At 39.5% G+C, this 22455-nt stretch overlaps 1 protein-coding gene across 5 annotated transcripts in view; it reads left to right on the top strand.

Moving 5' to 3' along the window:
- The window catches only part of htt (huntingtin), a 50360-nt gene that overhangs the window by 12563 nt on the left and 15342 nt on the right, over positions 1 to 22455 (top strand). For all 5 annotated transcript variants that reach the window (XM_065265504.2, XM_065265505.2, XM_065265503.2 and 2 more), the window contains 35 exons: positions 2747 to 2858; positions 3355 to 3492; positions 3698 to 3856; positions 3939 to 4036; positions 4126 to 4265; positions 6513 to 6576; positions 6961 to 7061; positions 7522 to 7668; positions 7825 to 7945; positions 8056 to 8201; positions 8354 to 8505; positions 8588 to 8790; positions 8886 to 9012; positions 9132 to 9256; positions 9401 to 9511; positions 10635 to 10712; positions 10787 to 11010; positions 11097 to 11175; positions 11280 to 11441; positions 11538 to 11593; positions 11708 to 11856; positions 13622 to 13758; positions 13853 to 13969; positions 14067 to 14189; positions 14626 to 14876; positions 14967 to 15109; positions 15407 to 15617; positions 16378 to 16513; positions 16663 to 16842; positions 16923 to 17099; positions 17832 to 17908; positions 18015 to 18153; positions 18299 to 18421; positions 18804 to 19017; positions 19105 to 19250. In XM_065265504.2, the coding sequence (XP_065121576.1) occupies positions 2747 to 2858; positions 3355 to 3492; positions 3698 to 3856; positions 3939 to 4036; positions 4126 to 4265; positions 6513 to 6576; positions 6961 to 7061; positions 7522 to 7668; positions 7825 to 7945; positions 8056 to 8201; positions 8354 to 8505; positions 8588 to 8790; positions 8886 to 9012; positions 9132 to 9256; positions 9401 to 9511; positions 10635 to 10712; positions 10787 to 11010; positions 11097 to 11175; positions 11280 to 11441; positions 11538 to 11593; positions 11708 to 11856; positions 13622 to 13758; positions 13853 to 13969; positions 14067 to 14189; positions 14626 to 14876; positions 14967 to 15109; positions 15407 to 15617; positions 16378 to 16513; positions 16663 to 16842; positions 16923 to 17099; positions 17832 to 17908; positions 18015 to 18153; positions 18299 to 18421; positions 18804 to 19017; positions 19105 to 19250 (4866 nt within the window). The remainder of the gene's footprint in view (positions 1 to 2746; positions 2859 to 3354; positions 3493 to 3697; positions 3857 to 3938; positions 4037 to 4125; positions 4266 to 6512; positions 6577 to 6960; positions 7062 to 7521; positions 7669 to 7824; positions 7946 to 8055; positions 8202 to 8353; positions 8506 to 8587; positions 8791 to 8885; positions 9013 to 9131; positions 9257 to 9400; positions 9512 to 10634; positions 10713 to 10786; positions 11011 to 11096; positions 11176 to 11279; positions 11442 to 11537; positions 11594 to 11707; positions 11857 to 13621; positions 13759 to 13852; positions 13970 to 14066; positions 14190 to 14625; positions 14877 to 14966; positions 15110 to 15406; positions 15618 to 16377; positions 16514 to 16662; positions 16843 to 16922; positions 17100 to 17831; positions 17909 to 18014; positions 18154 to 18298; positions 18422 to 18803; positions 19018 to 19104; positions 19251 to 22455) is intronic.

The following is a 22455-nucleotide window of genomic DNA, read 5'->3' as shown; positions in this document are numbered from 1 at the left end:
ACCCGTTGAATTCCATGGTATTTGTTTTTCCTACTATGGAAGTCAGTGGGAACTGTCAACTGTGTGTTTGCCATCATTTATAGATATATATTTTCTCCGATATTTAAACATTTTCCCATTATCGGATATTGGTTTTGTAAGCTAACAACAACAATAGCAGTAAATATGACGGCGGGGTGACGCGACTTTATTAAAAGGAGTATACTTACTTTGCTTTAATTAACCCTTTCACCGCCAGCGTTTTAAAAAAAAGTTGCCAGCCAGCGCCAGCGTTTTTCATGATTTTCACCAAAGTTTAATGCCTTCCAGAAAATTTTCTTCTTTAAATATATAAACATACAATATACCAAATGAAAGAACAGACCCTCTGCTTTCAAACAAAAAAAACGTTTCATCCTACCTTCAGTGGTTCTGTTGTAATCAGCTTTTGAATATGGGTAGGTTTCTGCAAAAACACCACATTTTGAGCAAAAAGCAGAGATAATTCCATTTTTGTGACAGACTTTTCATAGAGATCCCATTCAGAGCGATCTTTAAAACAGACACGTACATGCAGCCACTTGCCATAGGGCAATACTTCCTGGTTTAAAAAGTTGCCGAAAGACGGAAAATCTCGTCTTTGGCGGGGAAGCGTTTTCTCTTAATTGACGAGATATCTCGTCGATGGCGGTGAAAGAGTTAACCAACTTATTTAACATCAGACATGAATGCACAGATGAGATTTGTTATAAATGCCTGATATGCAATGTATGTAGCGTGTCTAAGAAATAGAGACAAACTCACAGTCACGTAAACGGATCCATAATAGCCTGTCCCAATAATGGCGTAGCTTTACATGAAGGAAACAGTCATAAATGAATCGTTTTTTTATGCTTATTAGTAACCTCGTAAAATCACATTCATATTGCTGTTCCCTTATCGGGTTAAAGGCTGACACACAGCCACCACATGTAGCTAACTTTTAACAAGATTTGCCCTTAGTTATACTGCATAACATTTATCAGATAAACATTATTTTGCTAAATACATCTAAATACATGCTAAATACATCTAAATATCGGATAGATAGATAGATAGATAGATAGATAGATAGATATATATATATATATAGATAGATAGATAGATAGATAGATAGATAGATAGATAGATAGATAGATAGATAGATAGATAGATAGATAGATATATCAGTGTTTCCCATAGATCTGAAATTTACTTGTGGTGGTAGCTGGTGAAAAGGGCAATCATTATCCACCGACAAAAAATGGTATACTATACATGTGACAAAGAACTAATAATGTGTGACACAACACAATACTTTGATTTATTAAACATTAATATTAATTTCACATTATAGTTCATTAATCTAACCACCACAAACTTTCTTTGCCATAAACAAAGCTGACACTGTTTGTCAAAGCACCACGAAAACACTTAATGTTTTTGCACTGATATATGAAGTAATTTGATGACCCCTTTTATCAAACTCAATATACAATACTATAGCCTATTAATAGACAGTGCAGGTCTATAGATTATAAATGTGACTGATGTTATAATGGTAATAATTTATATTAGACACTTTTACCGCTTCTGCTTTCTATTTCTCTTTTGCCGATTAAAAAAAGCTTAATCCACTAATTATTTCAGATTTAAAAGTCTACTTGCTGTCCCGATGACAGACTTTACATTTCAGCTTTGCGTTTTTTATATCCTGAGTCAGCTAGAGCTTTGCTCGTTCAGCACTGCTTTTTGCTATAATCTCTGTACAAACTGTTTAGATTTTAGTAAAGATATGGTCTATTACTAGTGAGATTATTAAAAAATGGGATAAAGAAAATGAAGCGGCGCGTGGTCTGAAACAGCACTCGATCTTTAGCACGGTAGCGCTCGCGGCCGTTCTCCGATGGACTCGGGTTTTACACACAATATTAATCAGACTTGGGACCCGAAGTAATGAACTAGGACCGACCCGGACCCCACTGACCATTTAAAATATAAACCCGGAACCGTACGGGTCCCGCGTACTCAGTGAAGCAAGACCTCTAATGGTAAAACTCTGCTCAAGTTCAGAAACATGAAAGGATACAATGTGACACTGAGGTTGCTTCCCGTCGCACCCAAATTCATTGAGAAACAGAGAGCACGTTAACGGACACTCAACGGGAGAGACACAACGTGCTTGCACGCAAAATGAAGCCAACTTGGATGCTATAAGCCCTGGCTGCTCCGTATGTGCTGCAGTTGATCCAGTTTGCCGCGCTGTATGTATGATGAGTTTATGACGCGTACATCATCTTCACGGTCACCCGACCCCCACCTCTCTCTTTCTCTCTCTCTCTCTCTCTCTCAACACCTCTCTCTCTATCTCTTTCTCTCTCTCTTTCTCTCTCTCAACAAAACACGGGTCATCCAGTCGAGTTCAGAAAATACGGAAATTCGTAAAGTGATTTTTTTTCCTGGGCGGGTCGCAATTTACCTGGGCGCAGCGCCCAAGTAGAGCCTATGTATGGGAAACACTGTATATATATATATATAGATCTCTAATCATTTATCAACATCTCCTTTTTATTCAAAAGAAGAAAAAAAAACTCATACAGGTTTTGAACAACATGAGGGGGAGTAAATGATGACAGAATTTGTATTTTTGGGTGAATGCTCCCTAGATCGTTCAGATCATTGCACCCTCTGTAGAGTACTGTGTTCTGTGTAGCAAACTGTAAATGCTTTGTTTATTTTGTGTGTTTAGCCATCACGGATTAAAGGAGATATTGGTCACTACACTGACCCAAAGGAAGAGCCTCTTATCCACTGTGTCCGGCTGCTGGCTGCCTCCTTTCTGCTCACTGGCCAAAGAAACGGTATGAAACAAAGCACAGATCGTAAAGCTGTAACTCTGCATACAAAGCTTTTCTGTAGCTTGGGTAGTATAACACTACACTGAAAACCCCAAATTCATAGGCTATCAAGTTTCCTACACCCCATGAGTTGGTTTCACCTTCAGAATCTACTCAGTGATAAAGTCGGTTGTGTGTCGGAAATGACCTTATGTATCTAAAAGCGGAAGTTGACTTTATGCGCAAACAGAACATGTTGTCCCTGAGCGCCATAACGACATCTCTCATAAAGGTTTGCAATTATAGAAAGTAAACAATGATCCCCAAAACACTTAGCCTATTTACTAATAGCACACAAAACACCACTGGAATGCTACCTTCGCCACCTCAATGGAAGTTGTACCCACATTCTTTTTTACATTGGCCCTCCGTGAATATTTCATGTGAATGTATTCATGATGCAGAGTGTTATGTTTTTCAGCCATTATAAAGTGGAATTTTGAATATGTGTGTTGTACAGGGCTGGTTCCTGATAATGAGGTACGTGTGAGCGTGAAGGCCTTAGCTGTCAGTTGTGTGGGGGCAGCAGCCGCTCTTCTGCCTGAAACTTTCTTCAACAGACTATATCTGCACCCACTAGACTGTCAACAACCAGACGGTGAGAAACCTATCATCCTGCTAACCCTTATGAACATTTACCATGTTTTCTTGTGGTAAAAGAATAGTAAACATGTTATAAAAAATGAGAACTATATTGTATGGCGGAAGAGCACTTAGTTACTCGGCATGAGTATGTAGTTCAGTTTTGTTCAGTTCCTATATGTTTATATGTTGGTGTATGAATGCATTATTTGTGTGAACAGAGCAACAGTACATCAGTGATATACTGCAGTACATTGAACACGGGGACCCTCAGATCAGAGGGGCCACAGCCATCCTCTGTGGTGCTTTAATCCAAGCCATCCAGCTAAAGACACGATACAACACAGAGACGTGGCTGTCTCAGATCCACAGCGTCACAGGTCAGAACTTCAACATGAATCGCATCAAGCGGTGCAAATCAGTGAATCGGCCACAAGTTCAAATCCTCTTTTTTTTTCTCAGGAAACTCTGTGTCACTCGAAGACTTTGTGCCTTTGCTGCAGCGCAGTCTGAAAGATGAATCATCAGTCACTTGTAAAATGGGGTGTGCTGCTGTTAGGGTGAGAACACACATATGCCTAAGGGAAAAGGACGAATGGCATCAGTTTGTGTGGTTATTATAATCATTTGTTTGTTTATTTGTTTGCAGCACTGTATAATGGCGCTGTGTAATGGCAGTCACAGTGAACTTGGTCTGCAGCTTCTCATTGACCTCTTGACCTTGAAGGATTGCTCTTATTGGCTGGTCCGCACTGAGCTGCTTGAGACGCTTGCTGAGATTGACTTCAGGTGAGAGTCGACAAACTACTTGTGCATTATGAACTGTGATGAATTTGTATTTGTCTGTATTAAGTTTGGATAAAAGTGCTTGTACTTTTGTCTGCTTAGAAGGAAACACTAATAAATATATGTTTCCTGTGCTGGCAAAATTAATTTTTAAAAATAAGTTATTTATATTTTGACATTCTCTATTAAAAAAAAAACACTTCAAAATGATGTATGATTTGTTGAAATCTGACAAAAAGTGATAGAGCTACACCTGTTTGAAGTTGATAGAGTCAGCAAAGTCAAATCAGGGAAAAATGGAGTTAAAGATTTTTAAAGTGCATCTATACGATGCGAGCGAAAAGTGACCATTGGCGACCATGTGGTCGTGTCCAGCGACAAGAGAACGTTAAGAAAAGTTTAACTTTATGCAAATGTTGAGCGAATTTCGTGAGCGACTACCAATGAGAACGAAGCAGTGGAGTTCACGTCATCCTTCTCCGGTCAGTTACTGGAGTGGATGGTACTCATTTGTTTATGACAAGCAGATTTAGAAACGCCTCATTGAAACAGACGGGCGACACACAGCGAGAAAGTCGCTGGCTGTCTGATGGTACATTCACACGGGGCGTAAGCGTTAACGCTTAACGGAAGGCTTGTCTGAAGCGTGGCCAACAGCCAATCACTGTGGCCACAACACAAGCTCCGGTCTTCCATAAACGTAATTGGCTGGCTCTGCCTAGGTTATTTGCATAAGGCGATATGATTGGCTGACGCACGCGTTGCCGCTTGAAAAGTTGAGAAATGTTCAACTTCTGCCGCGAGCAACGGCACTGACGCGGCGCCGACGGATCCACAATTCAGTTCGCCAACGCTTGACGTCACCCATTAAAAGTGAATGGGAAGCGGCAACGCTTACGCCCCGTGTGAATGCGCGGTGAATACGGCTTAAGGGGATACTTCCGGGTTATATAAGTTGGGTAAGAGCGCCACCTGGTTGATCTGTTTGCATGCTTCGCATCGTTAGAAAATCGTTTTCGAGTCTTGTCGCTCTTAATAACTCTTTTAACATCAATCAGGTCACAAATTTTATTTCTCTTAACTATTTTAACATCAAGTCCTGAATTTTATTTTGTAATACCTGCACTTTATTTTGTAATTCCTGCTGCTAGTTTTAAAACCAAAATGTCACTTCACGCATCTTTGTATTAGGTTCACCTCTCAGAAAACATACAAATAAAGATCATTTCAGATGTTTAATGACTATTTAGAGCATTGGGATCACTAGACGAGGGCTTATTGTATTTATTTTTACGAAAACCTCAAATTCGACCAAAATCGATATTTATACTTTCTTTTGCCTGTAGCTCAAAATTAGACTGTGCGCATTCAGACTCATTTTGCCAGCATGGGTCACATATAATAAAAAAATAGAGAGTTTAATTCAAAGCAATAAATAATGTCATGCAGAAATGATAGTAAACATCTGTACAAAATAGCAAAAAATTTCAAACTTGTACACTCTAAGGAAAAAGTTGTCACTGGGACGGTACCTTTTTAAAACGTTCCTAATATGTAACATTTTGGTACAGATAAGAACATTTGAGGTACCAGTATGTAAAGTGTACTTTTTAAAAATTTGTACCGTCTTGTAATTTTTTTTTTCTTAAGGGAATAGTTTACTCCAAAATGAAAAATCTTTCATTATTTTCTCATCCTCATGTTGTTCTAAATCTGTATGAATTATTTTTTTCTGATTAATGCATATAGAAGATATTTAATAAATGAATGGTAAGCTTAAAGCTGATTGTTAACATTCCATAATAGGAAAACAAATATTATGGAAATATTGTATATGATGATGAAGAAGAAATTTTGATAAATGATGGTAAGCACACAGTTGATGGTACCCATTTAATTCCATCATATTTGTTTTTCCTACTGTGGAAGTCAATGGTTACAATCAGTTGTGTGCTTACAATAATTTATCATATCATCTGTTTTTGCGTTATCACAAAAAAGAAATTCATGAGGATGAGAAAATAATGACTGATTTTTTCAATTTTGGGTGAACTATTCCTTTAATCATTTAATTGGAAATGGTTATATATTCAGTAGGTGGCTACAGTCTACTATTTATTTTGTGTGTATTATATCACAAACAAACACTGTGCCATCAGGTATACATAATTTCATGTCTATATGGACAATGTGACAGTCTTTACAAGCAGTGCATTTGAAGTAAATCATTTGCTGTTTTATGTGTGGCAGGTTAATAAGTTTTTTGGAGAGAAAAACTGAGAAGTTGCATAAAGGAGAGCATCACTACACTGGGGTAAGATCAAGGAATAATTTGACATATTTAACAAATCATGTTTTCATAAGTGAAGTTGAAGTGACTAGAAACCAAATACATCACAATTTAGTCACAAAATCTCACAAAGCATCAAAATCTTTTGTCATAAAATAAGTCTCTTTTTTTTATTAATGTGCTTAAAATAGACATTTAGTAAACTAATATTAAAAGCATCAGGGTTCCAATAGCTGTGGAAAACCTTAACATATCAGGAATTGTTAATATTTTGGTTGTGCTTTATCATTGGTCAAACAGTGTGAAGGAAGTTGAAAAACAATTAGAAATAATACAAATTGTTTTAGGGTTAAAATAACCGTGTTTTACAGAACTGTCTATATTAAAAAAATATTTTTTTTTAAACAGTTGTTGAGACTGCAGGACCGAGTGGTAAATGATGTTGTGCTGTACCTGTTGGGCGACGATGACCCACGAGTAAGACACGTGGCAGCAAACACCATCAGCAGGTATTAACACACATTCTTTATGTCTGATCCATCAACTCTCAGGCCCTGTTTACACCTGGTATTAAGATGCATTTTGTTCGATCATATCACAAGTGGATGACGCTTAATATGTTTTGAGCTTGTCCACTTTCAAAGACATTCAGAGGTAGTCGAAAACACTTCTAGCGCGAACCCATAGTGTTCTGCAGGGCCTTGAGGATATCGCTGAAGTATAGCGGCTTCTTTCCTTCTCTTTTGTTTCATTTTGTGGATGTGTGAAAGCTGTGTGAGCTTTATTCATCCATTAATCTAAAATATCATTCATTGATCTGAAATAGTCCCTTACATATACACATGCAGCATGTTTGCCAACAACACAAGCAGCGGTACTTTGATTTAAACACGTGGACAGGTGAAAACAGGGCACCAGATACATATTTAGACTCAGATGGATACTTTGATTTGATATATCTCTCCTCAGGCTGGTGTCCAGATTGTTTTATGACTGTGACCAAGCTCAGTCGGATCCGGTTGTGGCTATAGCCCGAGATCAGAGCAGCTGGTACCTACAGCTGCTGATGCACGAGACCCAACCGCCATCACAGTTCACTGTCAGCACCATCACGCGGTAAAGTATTACACTTCCACAGTACTCCTTGTGTGACTTACGTATCTGTATGTACATGTCATTACAAATGTCACAGTTATTGTTTATCAGTCAGCTTTTTATATGTATAAATACTTTGTACCCATATATTAAATGAAATGTTCTGCTTCACTGCAGGACGTACAGAGGATACAGTCTGTGTCAGAGCACACCAGACGTGACCATTGACAACAACCTGTCACGGGTCATCACAGCCATATCTCACGCCCTCACCTCTTCTACTTCCAGAGCCATGACTGTAAGTGCCTCACCTTAGAGGTCTTCATGGGTCCACTTATGGCGCTTTTCCATTGCATAGTACCCCACATAGTATCACTGCTTGATTTGCGATGTGTCTCTCTTCTCTAGTTTGGCTGTTGTGAGGCTCTGTGCCTTTTATCCAGCACTTTCCCAGTGTGCACCTGGAGCACCGGCTGGCACTGTGGCTTTGTGAGCTCATCTGGCTTTCATCTCAATCGATCCAGCCAGCACCGCAGCCGAGGACGCTCCTTTAGGTACATCATCCACACACACCCTTACTAACTAAACATTGCATCTAGTCATAATTTTTTTTTTTTAATGCTGGTTTGTTTTCATAATTGTAATACGTACGATTCACATAAAATAAATAATATCTAAACAATACCTTTAAATGGTTCCTCTCTAGCCTTTCTCAATCTGGCAGTAATGAGGACGTGCGCAGGTCTTTGACGGTAGGCGTGGCCAATATGGTTCTGTCTCTCCTCTCTTCCGCCTGGTTCCCCCTTGATCTCTCCGCCCATCAGTCTGCTCTGCTCCTGGCCGGAAACCTTCTTGCAGGTACAGATTTAGATTTGGTGTCACGGTTTAAGTGATATTTCCATGCCCATCTGTACTACTACTATGAATTGTTTTGTTGAAGCTGTTGCACCAAAGTGCATGAAGAGCCCATGGGCGAGTGAGGAGGAGCCTAACCCCACCCCCTCCAAGCAGGAAGAGGCGTGGCCTGCTCTTAACGACCGCGCTCTGGTTGCTATGGTGGAGCAGTTGTTTTCACACCTGCTGAAGATCCTCAACATCTGCTCCCATGTGTTGGAAGATACACCTCCAGGTCCTGCTGTTAAGGTATGAATGAATCCTGATTACAGTAATGTCTTATATTTAATATTGACTGTATTGACCGTACATTTCAAAGCCATTGCTGTTAACCTTTCCTTTAGGCAACTTTACCCTCATTGTCCAACACACCATCTCTTAGTCCGATCAGACGTAAAGGTAAAGAGAAAGACATGACAGAGCAGAGCTCCACCCCCATGAGCCCAAAGAAGGGAGGAGAGACCAATACAGGTGCAGTCCCGACTACAGTGCCACCTTTTGACCATACAGATAAAAAAATACTGCTTGGAGACAAGCCTCATGGTGATCATTAATTTATTATTAATATTCATTTCTGTGTTTTTAAACAGGCAGAGCAGCAGACAGCACAGCGACCACAGTGGTTAACAAATCCACGACACTCGGCAGCTTTTATCACCTCCCTACGTATCTAAAGCTTTATGATGCCCTGAGAGCTACGCATGCCAACTTCAAAGTCAGTCTGAATCTCTTTAGCTCATTTTGTTTTGGATTATTTAATGATCCAATTCATTCTTTATTCAATTGGCGAATGTAATTTGCTTAGGCACGTGGATATAATTTAGATTGTCTTTCTTATAATATTGTTTTGCTTCCCAAGGTGACATTAGACCTCCACAATACCAATGAGAAGTTTGGGAGTTTCTTGAGGTCAGTGCTTGATGTCCTTTCCCAGGTTCTTGAGCTGGCCACCCTCAACGACATAGGCAAAGTATGACATCACATCTACAACATCAATGAACTGTAAAAATTCTTTTTCTTCCAGTCCTCATCTTTCATTGGTTAGAACAACAGATAGTCCCGGCTCAAACTCGTGCCATTGGTTGTTCTTATCCTAACGTTATTCTTAAACTTTAGCTTTTAACTCATTCGCCGCCAGCATTTTTTTGAAAAGTTGCCCGCAAACATTTTTTGTGACTTACAAAAGTTTTCGAAAAAAAAATTCCAAGGAAAATTTTCTTCTAAAAATATATAAACTAGTGCTGGGAAAAGATTAATTGCGATTAATCGCATACAAAATAAAAGTGCATTTTTGCCTAATATATGTGTCTGTACTGTGTGTAATTATTATGTATACATATATACATTTCAGAACATTTTTATTTATATATCCATTTTATTGTTAATATATATAATATATACAAAATAAATACATATATATACACATGTAAATGTTTCTTTAAAACATACACGAATGTGTGTGTGTGTGTGTGTGTATTTATATATACATAATAACTACTCACAGTACAGACACATATATTTGGTCAAAAATGCACTTTTATTTTGTATGCGATTAATCGCGATTCATTTTTTCCCAGCACTAAAACATACAAATATATAAAATCAAAAAACAGACCCTGTGCTTTCACACAAACAATAAACAAACAGACAAAGCGGGAAAAACAGTTTCATCCTATCTATATTTTTCTCTGCTTATAAACTCTCTTAAATAAGGGTATTTTTCTTCAAAAATATATATATTTTTTTTTGCAAAAAAAAAGCTGAAATAATTGCATTTTTGTAAAGGGATTTTGTAAGAGATCAGATTCAGAACAATTATCAAAACATAAACTCTGTTTAAAATTTATACAAAAATTTGCTTTAGTTTTTTTATAAATTAGTGGCTATTTGCGGTATTACAGATAACCCTAAAACCTCAATAGTAACAAGTTTTTTTTAATAAAAATGTTTTCTCTGTTAACAATGACGAGATATCTTGTCAATGGCGAGGAAAGAGTTAATTGCATCTAGTGATCTAACTAAAAGTATGCTCTTTAAGAGTTTAGGAATACATTTAAACCACAAATGTATACTTTCTTTCTATCTGTCCCCAGTGTGTTGAAGAGATCCTGGGTTACCTCAAGGCCTGTTTTTCACGGGAACCCACCATGGCCACTGTTTGCGTCCAACAGGTCAGACATGTGCACGTTTATCTTATTTAATCACTGACATCAAGGTCAAAGGTTTTAATACGTGTTGTTTTTAGCTGTTGAAGGCATTGTTTGGGACCAATCTTGCATCTCAGTACGAGGGGTCCTCATCTAACCCGTGTCGGACCCAGGGCAAGGCCCTTCGGCTTAGCTCTAGCAGCATGAGGCCTGGCCTTTATCACTACTGCTTCATGGCTCCATACACGCACTTTACCCAGGCCCTCGCAGACGCCAGTCTTCGAAACATGGTGCAGGCCGAACAAGAACAGGATGCCTCTGGGTATGTGACTATAGAGTCACCATAGGATACTTGTGAAAGTAATTGAGAGGACTTTTGTGATTTTATATGTCTTTGTAATCCTGCAGGTGGTTTGATGTCATGCAAAAAGTGTCCAATCAGCTGAGGTCGAGCATTACTAATGTCACACGGCATCGAGGAGATAAGGTAACCTGGTACAGTAGATAACGCTCTTCACAGTTTACACCGGACTCATTTCTGCAGCACAATGAGTTTTGGTCCTGATTGTGAACCGTGCACTTGCGTTTCAGAATGCGATTCACAATCACATCCGCTTGTTTGAGCCTCTGGTTATAAAGGCTTTGAAGCAGTACACCACCAGCACTTCTGTGGCCCTGCAGAGACAGGTACTGGATCTACTCGCCCAACTGGTGCAGCTGAGAGTCAACTACTGCCTGCTGGACTCCGATCAGGTGAGTCATTTAGAAATGTGAATGCACTTTTCAGACTTTATTTGGTGTTTTGGGTTAGTCGAGCAACAAAAACATTTGATTTTGTTGTTTTAACAGGTGTTCATTGGTTTCGTGCTAAAGCAGTTTGAGTACATTGAAGTAGGGCAGTTCAGGTAAGACCCCTTGGTATACCAGCAGGTGCTTCAATAGACACACTCATACCTGTTAATGTTTTAAGCACGGTCCTAAACAATGCGACTGATGTAGTTCTGCCCGCGTTTATGTAGGGACTCTGAGGCAATTGTGCCCAACATTTTTTTCTTCCTGGTTTTGCTGTCATATGAGCGCTACCACTCCAAACAGATCATCAGCATCCCCAAGATCATTCAGCTCTGTGATGGCATTATGGCCAGTGGCAGGAAGGCGGTAACGCACGGTATGTAGAATCACAATCATTAATGTATACATTAGGGCCGGGACTCGATTAAAAAAATTAATCTAATTAATTAGAGGCTTTGTAATTAATTAATCTAAATTAATCGCATTTTAATCTCATATAAATATTTGACCTGAGAACATTAAGAAGTAATTTTTACATGGATTTTTATGAATAATGACTGAATACATAAGCTTAACAAAATATTGTTTATTTTTGTTCAACCATGTCGTTGTACCCGGAGTCGGGCTAATGTCCACCCTAGCTGCTGTATGTTTTGCATTGAGATCATACTTGAGGCTCGATGTGCTGCGGTGATATGTGAATTCCTTGTTCCATATCTTACACACAACCATGCTCTTATCGACGCTTACCAGTGATGCGCGGGTCAATGTATAAACAACCCGCCCGCAACTCGGACCGCAACGAAAAATATATATATATTATACCCGACCCGCTTCCTGGCCCGCATTTCTTAAAGTAGTTTGTTTAATATTGCAGGGTTCGGGACTTCTCAGGTTTTGACTGTCTGTGTTCTGGTACCTATGTGCGCGGATGCCCCACCTCGCGTATAAAAACAACAAAACATAATATACTATATATAAAATATATAAAAATGTGCATAATATATTTTTTAAGTTGCACATCGTTTATAGGTTTCTTAAGTGGGATTCGGATGTGAAAAGCGCTGCATAATGTACGCGCCTTTAGTGTTACCATTGAAACTTAACTAAATTAAAAAAAATAAGAGGTGATATATAGCTTTAGCCTACATAAATGCTTATTGCTTTAATGTTGCGAGTTCCTCTTCAGCTTTTCTTGCTGTTATGTTTATAATAGTTCATTGTTCAGAGTTCATATTGATGATCTTATAGTCAATTTAAAAATGTTCTTACAAACTGACTCTATTCGTTTAACTTTTTTCCTTTACCTGCCGTCGCTGTTCTCTGTGCGTGTCCTCCGTCAAAGTAGCCTATTAAAATTAATATGAAGTTGATTTTTAAAAGTCTTAAGCACACCGCAAATCAAACGTGCTGCTACAGTATGCTCTAAATGCGCGTGTAAATTTAACTTCTGGGCACTGCCAGGCTGATTTTTTGAAAAGTAAGTGATATAGGCTACTCACTGCATGTTTTGGCATTCGGTAGCATATGCATCAATGAGATGCACGGTGTTGCTTTTAATGTTCTTTTTAATTTATATTCACAAAACCTAACAACAAAACATTGTTTATAATTACGAGACAAATTATTTGAAACGAAATTCGTTTTAAAGTAGCAAACAAAACTTAAATTAAACTCGTAATAAACTAATTAAATTGAAACAAAACAACATTACAACAATATTTAAACCCAACAATACTCAAACATTAACATATAACAGACATTAGGATACATGTTAAAATAATCTGTAGTTTGTTGGTAGATGTTTATTGGGCAAAACCTCCGTTGCAAACCTCCATTTACCAGAATAAATCATTTTTACTTTGAAATTGATGCGTTGTCACGTTAAAATCAGCTGTTCGTTTAGGTTCCGTCTACTTTTATTTACACTGCATCACAACCCCGGAGTTCTCGAACTAAAACAGGGTCTGCAGCATTTACGAATGACTCTATTAATAAGTGCGATTAAAATGCGTTAAAATGTTTAACGCGTTATTTTTTGTGTAATTAATTAATCTTAATTAACGCGTTAAAGTCCCGGCCCTAGTATACATATTTCTCAACTGTTGAGAAGTTTCATTCATCTCATCTTTATTTCCCAGCAATCCCTGCTCTGCAGCCTATTGTGCACGACCTGTTTGTCCTGCGGGGCTCCAATAAGGCGGATGCAGGGAAAGAGCTGGACATCCAAAAGGAAGTGGTGGTATCCATGCTGCTGCGTCTCATTCAACACCATCAGGTAACATCCTTCTCAGTGCTGATGTTGTGCTGTTTTTGCAGTTTTTATAAAAAAGGCATCTTATTTTGTGATTTTGCTGCACATGTTTTTGTAGGTGCTGGAGATGTTTATTCTGGTCCTACAGCAGTGCCATAAAGAGAATGAAGATAAGTGGAAGAGACTTTCAAGACAGATCGCTGACATCATCCTGCCAATGATTGGCAAACAGCAGGTTTGCGTATCAAGGAATTGTTTTTCAGTTGTGTATGTTCAGTTCTCAGATTCAGATTGTAATCATTGTAAATTGTCTTTGTCTGTGTGTTTGGCAGATGCACCTGGACTCCCATGAGGCATTGGGCGTGTTAAACACACTTTTTGAGTCGGTGGCTCCCTCCTCACTGCGGCCGGTGGACATGCTACTGAAGAGCATGTTCATCACACCACCCACACTAGTGAGTAACCTTCAGTCGCATATTACTTAGACTTACTGTGCTTTACTTCCTAGGCTTGTTAGAAATCGAATAAAGAAGTTGCATAAATGTAATATATATATATATATATATATAGTGCTTGTATTACACCTGTGTGTTTGTGTGTGTGTATATGCATATATTAATTAAGTATAAGTAAATTCAAAACATGCTTTTGATGTATAGTCACAACCAGGGCCCTTTTCTAGAGTCTATTTTTCAAAATGTCAAGTTACAAAAAGGTCCCAATATAGGACCTTGGGGGACCCCTATCATCACTGGGCTCAAGACAATGACACCAAGTCATACCTGGTTTTGTATTGTTGATGTCATGTTGCTGTTGAAATGAAAATTATTAGTTGGGATGAGAAATGGCTACCAAATAAGTTTCTCGTTATGTCCCTGTCCTCTTCTGTAGGCATCAGTGGGCACACTGCAGCTGTGGGTATCCGGGATTCTCGCTGTCCTGCGTGTTCTCATCTCACAGTCCACAGAGGACATCATTCTGTCACGCATTCAGGAGCTTTCACTATCGCCATACCTCCTCTCATCTGCCACCATCCATCTTCTCCGTGACGATGACCCCTCACCCCCAGTGGCCCCACCCCCTACTACAGAAGAGGCCGATGGGGAGCCTCAGCGTTTCCCTCCTGAGGAAACCTTTGCCAGGTAAATACAGCTTTATTTATCAAAAAAAAAAACAAGTAAGAAAACAAGTCTTTGTGTCTCTCTTTTATTCCCTTTCTCTGTGTCTTTCAGGTTCTTATTGCAGTTGGTGGGGGTGTTGCTGGATGATATAGCCAGTAAGCAGGTGAAGGTTGACATGAGTGAGCAACAGCATACGTTCTACTGTCAGCAGCTGGGCACGTTACTCATGTGTCTGATCCACATCTTTAAATCAGGTGCATGTTCTTGTATCTTGTACCCAACTTATACAGACCGCCTATAGAGTTTTTCGATTTTTAGGCTATATATATATATATATGCATGCTTTAGAAAAAATGTCCAAGTGGTTTTATTAATTGTATGTATTAGGGTAGAGTTAGAAAACAGTTTAGGGTTAGGAATAAATATTTGCCTAAAGTGTGCCTGTGTTATCTTTCTTTAAAATAAACCCCTTTCTGCTCAATATGTAGTTATTTAATGCAATGACATTATAGATTTCATAATTTTTTACTACATCTCCCCTTCCCCTTTAGGAATGTTCCGGCGAATCACTGCGGCAGCCAGCAGACTGCTCAAAGCGGAGGGAGGAGAGGGGGGTAGTTTTTATACCCTCGATGGTCTGAACACCCTTGTTCTTCACCTCATCACCACACACCCATCCCTGGTCCTGCTCTGGTGTCAGGTCCTTCTCATCATCAACTACACCAACTACACCTGGTGGTCTGAGGTGCATCAGACCCCCAGGTCAGACTGCAACCTAATGAAAATTGCTGCCTGGTCCAAAACCAGCCCAAAGTATAATTCTTGATAATCTTAGGAAATCTAATGCTGGGTTAAATAACAAATTGCCCTGACATTGGTTGATAAGTTTTTAAAGGGAAACTCCACTTTTTTTGAAAAGAGGCTCATTTTCCAACTCCCCTAGAGCTAAACATTTGATTTTTACCCTTTTGGAATCCATTCATCCGATCTCCGGGTCTGGCGCTACCACTTTTAGCATAGCTTAGCATAATCCATTGAATCTGATTAGACCATTAGCATCACGCTCAAAAATGACCAAAGAGTTTTGATATTTAGGTCAAAGGTATTTAGGTATAGTTCCTAGCCATATCTGCCTAGAAAATCTGAACTTTTAATTTTCTGTCTGTCTTGGTACACAATGTAACTACAGAAGAGTCAAGTTTTAAATAGGAAAAATATCTAAACTCTTTGGTCATTTTTGAGCGTGATGCTAATGGTCTAATCAGATTTAATGAATTATGCTAAGCTATTCTAAAAGTGGTACTGCCAGACCCTGAATCAGCTGAATGGATTCCAAAACTGTAAAAATCAAATGTTTAACTCTAGGGGAGCTGGAAAATGAGCCTATTTTCAAAGAAAGTGGAGTGTCCCTTTAAGTAAAGCTTGAAATTGCTACGTTTAGGAGGCAAAGTGAATCTGTTCTTGTTTAATTACATGTTACTTTCCCCAAATCAACTTGTTTTTCCTCCATTAACTCCACCAGGAGGAATAGTCTGTCTAGCACTAAGCTGTTGAGCCCACATTCATCTGGAGAAGAAGAGAGGCCTGAGGGAAAACTAGCCATGTGTAACAGAGAGATTGTTCGGCGAGGAGCCCTCATCCTTTTCTGTGACTACGTGGTGAGATTTCTTATGCGATATGTGACATATTTAGAGCAGTTTTTGAGGAGTTTATAGCTTTATTTGGGTTGAAATATTCCAGAAATTCCAAAATAGATTTAACATCACGTCCTTTGCTTTTCCTGTGTTCTTTTCTCGGTTTGTCTCAGTGTCAAAACTTGCACGACTCTGAGCATCTGACGTGGCTGACGGTGAATCACGTGAGTGACCTGATCAGTCTTTCCCATGAGCCTCCAGTGCAGGATCTCATCAGCGCCGTGCACCGAAACTCTGCGGCTAGCGGCCTCTTCATACAGGCTATACAATCACGCTGTGACAACCTCTGTACTGTATGTACACAAACTTCTGCGTACTGCTTTTTATACTTATTGAATTTTTACTCATTTGTGATAAATGTGTAAATACGCAGCCTGTGATGCTGAAGAAGACCTTGCAGTGTTTGGAGGGAATTCATCTGAGTCAGTCTGGGGCTCTGCTCATGTTGTATGTGGACAAACTCCTTAACACACCGTTCCGTGTGCTGGCTCGCATGGTGGACACGCTCGCCTGCAGACGCGTGGAGATGCTGCTTGCCGAGACTCTACAGGTTAAACAAATAAAAGTTTACGATTTAAGAAATTTTGTTTAACCTTCTAAGACCAAAGCTTTGTTTTTTTCAGATTCCTTTCAGCTATTTTGGGGTTAGGAAAAACCAATAAATATAATAACCAAATATTTTTCTTTGAACATGAAGCAGTGTAATTGTCCACGTTTGTGTTCCAGTTACACAAAATTAAGTATTATGGTGCAAGCAACAAAAAAATGTGATGTCCACGTATGTGGACAGCCAGGCCATAGGAGGTTAATAGATCCTGATGTATGATGTATGCCTGCATGTACTGTAATAGCTTACCTTAAAGGAACACGCCCAGATTTTGGGAATTTAGCTTATTCACCTTATCCCCCAGAGTTGGATAAGTCCATACATACCTTTCTCATCGCCGTGCGTGCTGTAAATCTGGCTGACGCAGCCCCCACTAGCTTAGCTTAGCACAAAGACTAGAAGTGAATGGCTCCAGCTAGCAAACTACTCCCAATAAGTGACAAAAAACGCGAACATTTTCCTATTTATGTGATGTGATTTGTATAGTCACACTGTGTACAAATAACAAGGTCATATGAGACACAGCCATCTTTTAACAGTATACATACTGGGAACTCAGAAGATGAAGCACTGCTACTTGGGCGGAGTAGCATCTTTAAGTTTTGCAACAACTTAAAGATGAGTAAATGCTGCACAATCAAACTTGATGTATTTTCATACCTTCTCTCATTGTAGAATAGTATAGCTCAGTTACCTCTGGAGGAGTTGGACAGAATTCAACAGTACCTGCAGACCAGTGGTCTCGCGCAAAGGTAAACCTTGGCATTGCTAGCGGCATGCTTTATCAACTGAGCCACACGAACAGCTGTATGCATGTGATTTCATTCGTAAAATGTTCTTCTTTCTTTTTGATGTCAGGCATCAGCGGTTCTACTCCCTGCTGGACAGGTTCAGAGCCACTGTTGCTGAAGATACCACAAGTCCTGCCGCCCCCATTACCTCACACCCACTGGATGGGAACCCACCACCGCCCCCTGAAAACGTTGAACCTAATAAGGTAGGACCAGGGTTACAGGTGGTCAGAAATTTGATTGTTAGCACTATATCATTGTTACTTTGATCTAATAATTTTTCTATGTAATAATATCATTTTCTATATGCAATACATAGTCATATCATATGTATTGATATATGTGTTCCAGGAGTGGTATGTCGAACTGGTAAAAGCTCAATGTTGTTTGAGAGGTGAAGGAGCGTTATATGAAACCACAGAGCTGCTGACCAAACTTCCCCAATCAGATCTAAATGACATAATGACCTGCAAGGTAAACGCATGTCTGTCAGATCCTGTTTATACCTGGTGTTAACATCAGTTTCAAAATTTTCATCAAAATGATTTCTAATTCTTTGGGGCGCCACAATTGGAGGTAACAAACGTGATCGCATTGCCTTTGTAGTACAAATATTAATGCATTCCAAGACGGCTTGGAAAACCGCATACGCACCTAACCGTTTGTTTCTTTGCGGCTTTCAAAAGCAACCATCTGTTGGAATAAATTAAAAGTTTCATACGTGTACATGAACTATTTGGAAAACCCTCTCTTTGATAAAATCTGATTGTTTTTTATGCGTCGTAAACTAATGTTTTTATTACCAGGAATAAACAATGCCTGTCTTACATACACTAATGTTTTATTTTACCTGCAGGACTTTAATCTGTCTCTGCTGGCATCATGTCTGAGTGTTGGTGTACAGCGGATGTGTAAGGATCATGGGGCGGTATTATTTGAGACTGCTCAGCAGGTGGCCTTTGAGCGATTGGCCGGTGTTATAGAGCTCCTCCCCTCCCCTCACCAACCTCTCCTCCCCTTATCCAAATCCTGTGAGGACTCCTACAGGGAGAAACTCAATCAGGTGTATGGTGAGTCACAATTAGAGCATGTATAAAATTTTGTCCATTGTTATTAAATGTTTAGTCAATGATCGTGAGCAAATGCGTATGTCGTAGGTGAGCCCGGGTTTTATCAGACTGTGTTGAGTCTGTGTGGGGTGTTGAGTCAGTATCTACTGTCTCTGTCCAAACTACCCTCATCCCTGAACATTCCCAAAGACAGAGAGACACTCATTGCCACCTTCAGCACCCTTGCCATAGAGGTAAGTCTGACTGATTACTGAATAAATACTTCTACTGATAAATACTGACTGACTAAAGACACACCAAACCGACACCAACACAGTAGTGCCAACGAAAGCATCCTGTGTGGTCGGCTCACACTGGCTGCATGTTGGCTGCGTCTTGGTCCAGATTTGCCCTGATACACCAAGCCGACCGTCAACACCCGACAGCTAAAGGGCTCATTATAGTTGTGTGTAGGTCCTACGGCATAGGCCATTCACCATCTTTAAGTAGCATGTCCGTTTTGTGTCTGATGAGATGACTTCTGTACCAGCAGGTGGCAGTAGTCAATATTAATTACTCAGAATGAAAAAGTGACTAATAAGATACAAAACATAAACAAAGCAGTGTTCCCTTACCAGTTTCATGTCTTAAAAGCCTCATCTGTTTAAAATAGCACTGTTGTTTGCTTGCTTTGTCGCTTCTGTTTTCTTTCTTCTGTTAGTTTTTGTACACTGGTTGGCTAAGCAAACAAGCCAATCAGAATGATCTCGCTGTGAGACGAGCCCTACTACCGATTAGGGATGCACCGATCCGATATCTGGATCGGGTATCGGGGCGATCCGAGCCCTTTTTGCTGGATCTAATATCGGACTAACAGGACCGATCCAATTTCCGATACTATGCGTTACCCGTAGTTGTTACTAACAAACGATTAAAAGGACAAAGTATTATATATTATAAAAGCAAGCACCATAAATATGTGCATAAAAACATTTAAGTTTTCTTACTAAACTCTATAACTTCATGTGAAGGAACAAATGCACATTTAAGATATTTAAGTTCACAGAAACTCTAACTTACTCACACTGGTGAAGCGGACGTATGAAACGCGTCATTCATAAACGCACACACATGATAACTGTAGGCTATTTTAAAAATCTGATTTTATAAAGTCTCAGTAAGCCTTTGGATGGATGCAATTCACTATGTTCTGAACACAGGGCGAATTAATTCTCTTTGTTATGAACTATCCATTGCGATCGAGTGCAGGTTCCCATAGAGCAGTGGTTCTTAACGTTATTCCTGGAGGCCCACTGCCCTGCACATTTTGTGTGTCTCTTTTATCTGACAGACTCAGTTCAGTTCATGAAGATCCCTTCTAATGAGCTGATGATTTGAATCAGGTGTGTTAAATAAGGGAGACATAAGCCGTTTCTCAATATGCGTTCTTGTCTGTACTTGTGTTCTTGTGGACTTGTGAAACGTCATCAGTCGCGGCCCAAGTACTGTTCCAATTCAAAGTTCGCATCAAGCCCAAGTTCACATAAAATCCCCGGATGTGTTCTTGATCCGCCCATTTTATCGAGGATGCATCAGAGGAGACTTGTGTGGACTTATGACAGCGAAGTTTCCCAGAATGCATTTCGCGTCAGGAGTTCGTTCTTCCGAGTCTGAACTTGCAAGTTCGAACTACGAAGGACACAAGTCCGAGTTCGGCGTACTTGGTTTTGAGAAACGGCTATACAAAATGTGCAGGGCAGTGGGCCTCCAGGAATAACGTTAAGAACCACTGCCATAGAGTATGCTTCAGGAGCATCAATTCTGCGCCCGGGATGTGCATAAAAGTTCCGGTCAAACGCATAATTCCCAAAATATCCATCTGCACACTTAAGCTTTTTTTACTGTGACAGTTTTGCGCAATTAATGAAAATATATCTAGCATATTTATTTGATCAAACGTGCCTATTATATGTGCTACTAAACACTGCCATTTGATTAATAATTAATGTTCTTGTAACTTGTAAATCATTTTAAATGATTGGTTTTTAAATATAAAATTATACACGATGTAGCAGAAAGCACTCTTTACATTTAAAATGTTATTATTAATTCAACAATGGTATCGGATCGGTATCGGGTATCGACAGATATACAAAGCCCAGGCATCGGGAACGGGACTGAAAAAGTCGGATCGGTGCATCCCTACTACCGATTCAACATACAGAATTGGACGAAATAAATGCGACACTGATAAAGTAATTCAGACGGTGCTTAAAACCTTGCCGCGTACCTAGCTTAACTCTTTCCCCGCCATTGATCGGATAACTCGTCAATTAAGAGAAAACGCTTTCCTGCCAATGACGAGTTTTTCCGGCAGTCCGTATTTTCACTATTATCCACCAGGTGCCGCTCTTAACACAACTTGTTAAACCCGGAAGTTTTCCCTTAGGGCAAACAGTTCAAACTTTGTGTATGTTTTGATCATCGCTCTGCATCTGATCTTTATTTAAAGTCCTTCACAAAAATGCAATTATCTTAGCTTTTTGCTCAAAATTTGGTCTTTTTGAAGAAACCTACCAATATTTGACAGGTGATAAAAGCAGGGGGTATGTTCTTTCATTTGATGTTTTGTATGTTTATATATTTAAAGAAGAACTTTTTTGCAAGGCATTAAACTTTTGTGAAAATCATAAAAAAGCTGGCGCTAGTTGGCAACTTTTATTAAAACACTGGCGGGGAAAGAGTTAATAGTGACTCCTCACAAATAGGATGCTTTATTAAAACAATATTAGACAAACAAAAGGATTCACCACCCAATAAAAATTGAGTGCCTTTTAAAAAAGATGTAGACAGCTTTACGGCTGTACTTGTACAATGTCGAATGCAATGTGTATCCTTACTGTGCATTCAGACCGCCACCGGCGAGAGCGTCAATAAAAGCTCTGGCTGCCCATACAACGACGCTAAAGAAAAGTTGTAGTGGACGCTCTGACGCTCGAATGCATTCTCTGAACTCCTCTCAGGCGGAGGTTTCCGCCTTCCGATTGGTTGCCGGTGAACATTTCCGCCTTCCGATTGGTTGCCGCCGAACCGCGTCATATCTCATTACCATAAAGTTGAGCTGATTTCAACTCTCCTCGACGCTCACGCTGTACATGACGCGCCGCGCCGCTGCTCGCCGGAGCTCGCTGACGGTTCTCATTGAAAATGAATGACTTCCGGACACTTTGACGCTCTCGCCGGTGGCAGTCTGAATGCACAGTTAGGAAACAATTCATTAGATTTTTATATTTAAAGCCTTACTATACTTTTATACAAAATTATTTTTGTAATTGACAGCATGCCAATGATGATGTCGACTTAAGATTTAATTGCGTTTCAATACAAATATTCCCAACATACTTAGTAGTATTGATGCAGTGTTGATGGATTTGTAAATGGTCAAATTATTTAGTTATG

This window comes from Paramisgurnus dabryanus, chromosome 4 (genome assembly GCF_030506205.2).
Source record: "Paramisgurnus dabryanus chromosome 4, PD_genome_1.1, whole genome shotgun sequence".
NCBI lineage: Eukaryota > Metazoa > Chordata > Actinopteri > Cypriniformes > Cobitidae > Paramisgurnus > Paramisgurnus dabryanus.
The sequence above is the reverse complement of the archived record's forward strand: the minus strand, read 5'-3'. Positions and strand labels throughout refer to the sequence as shown.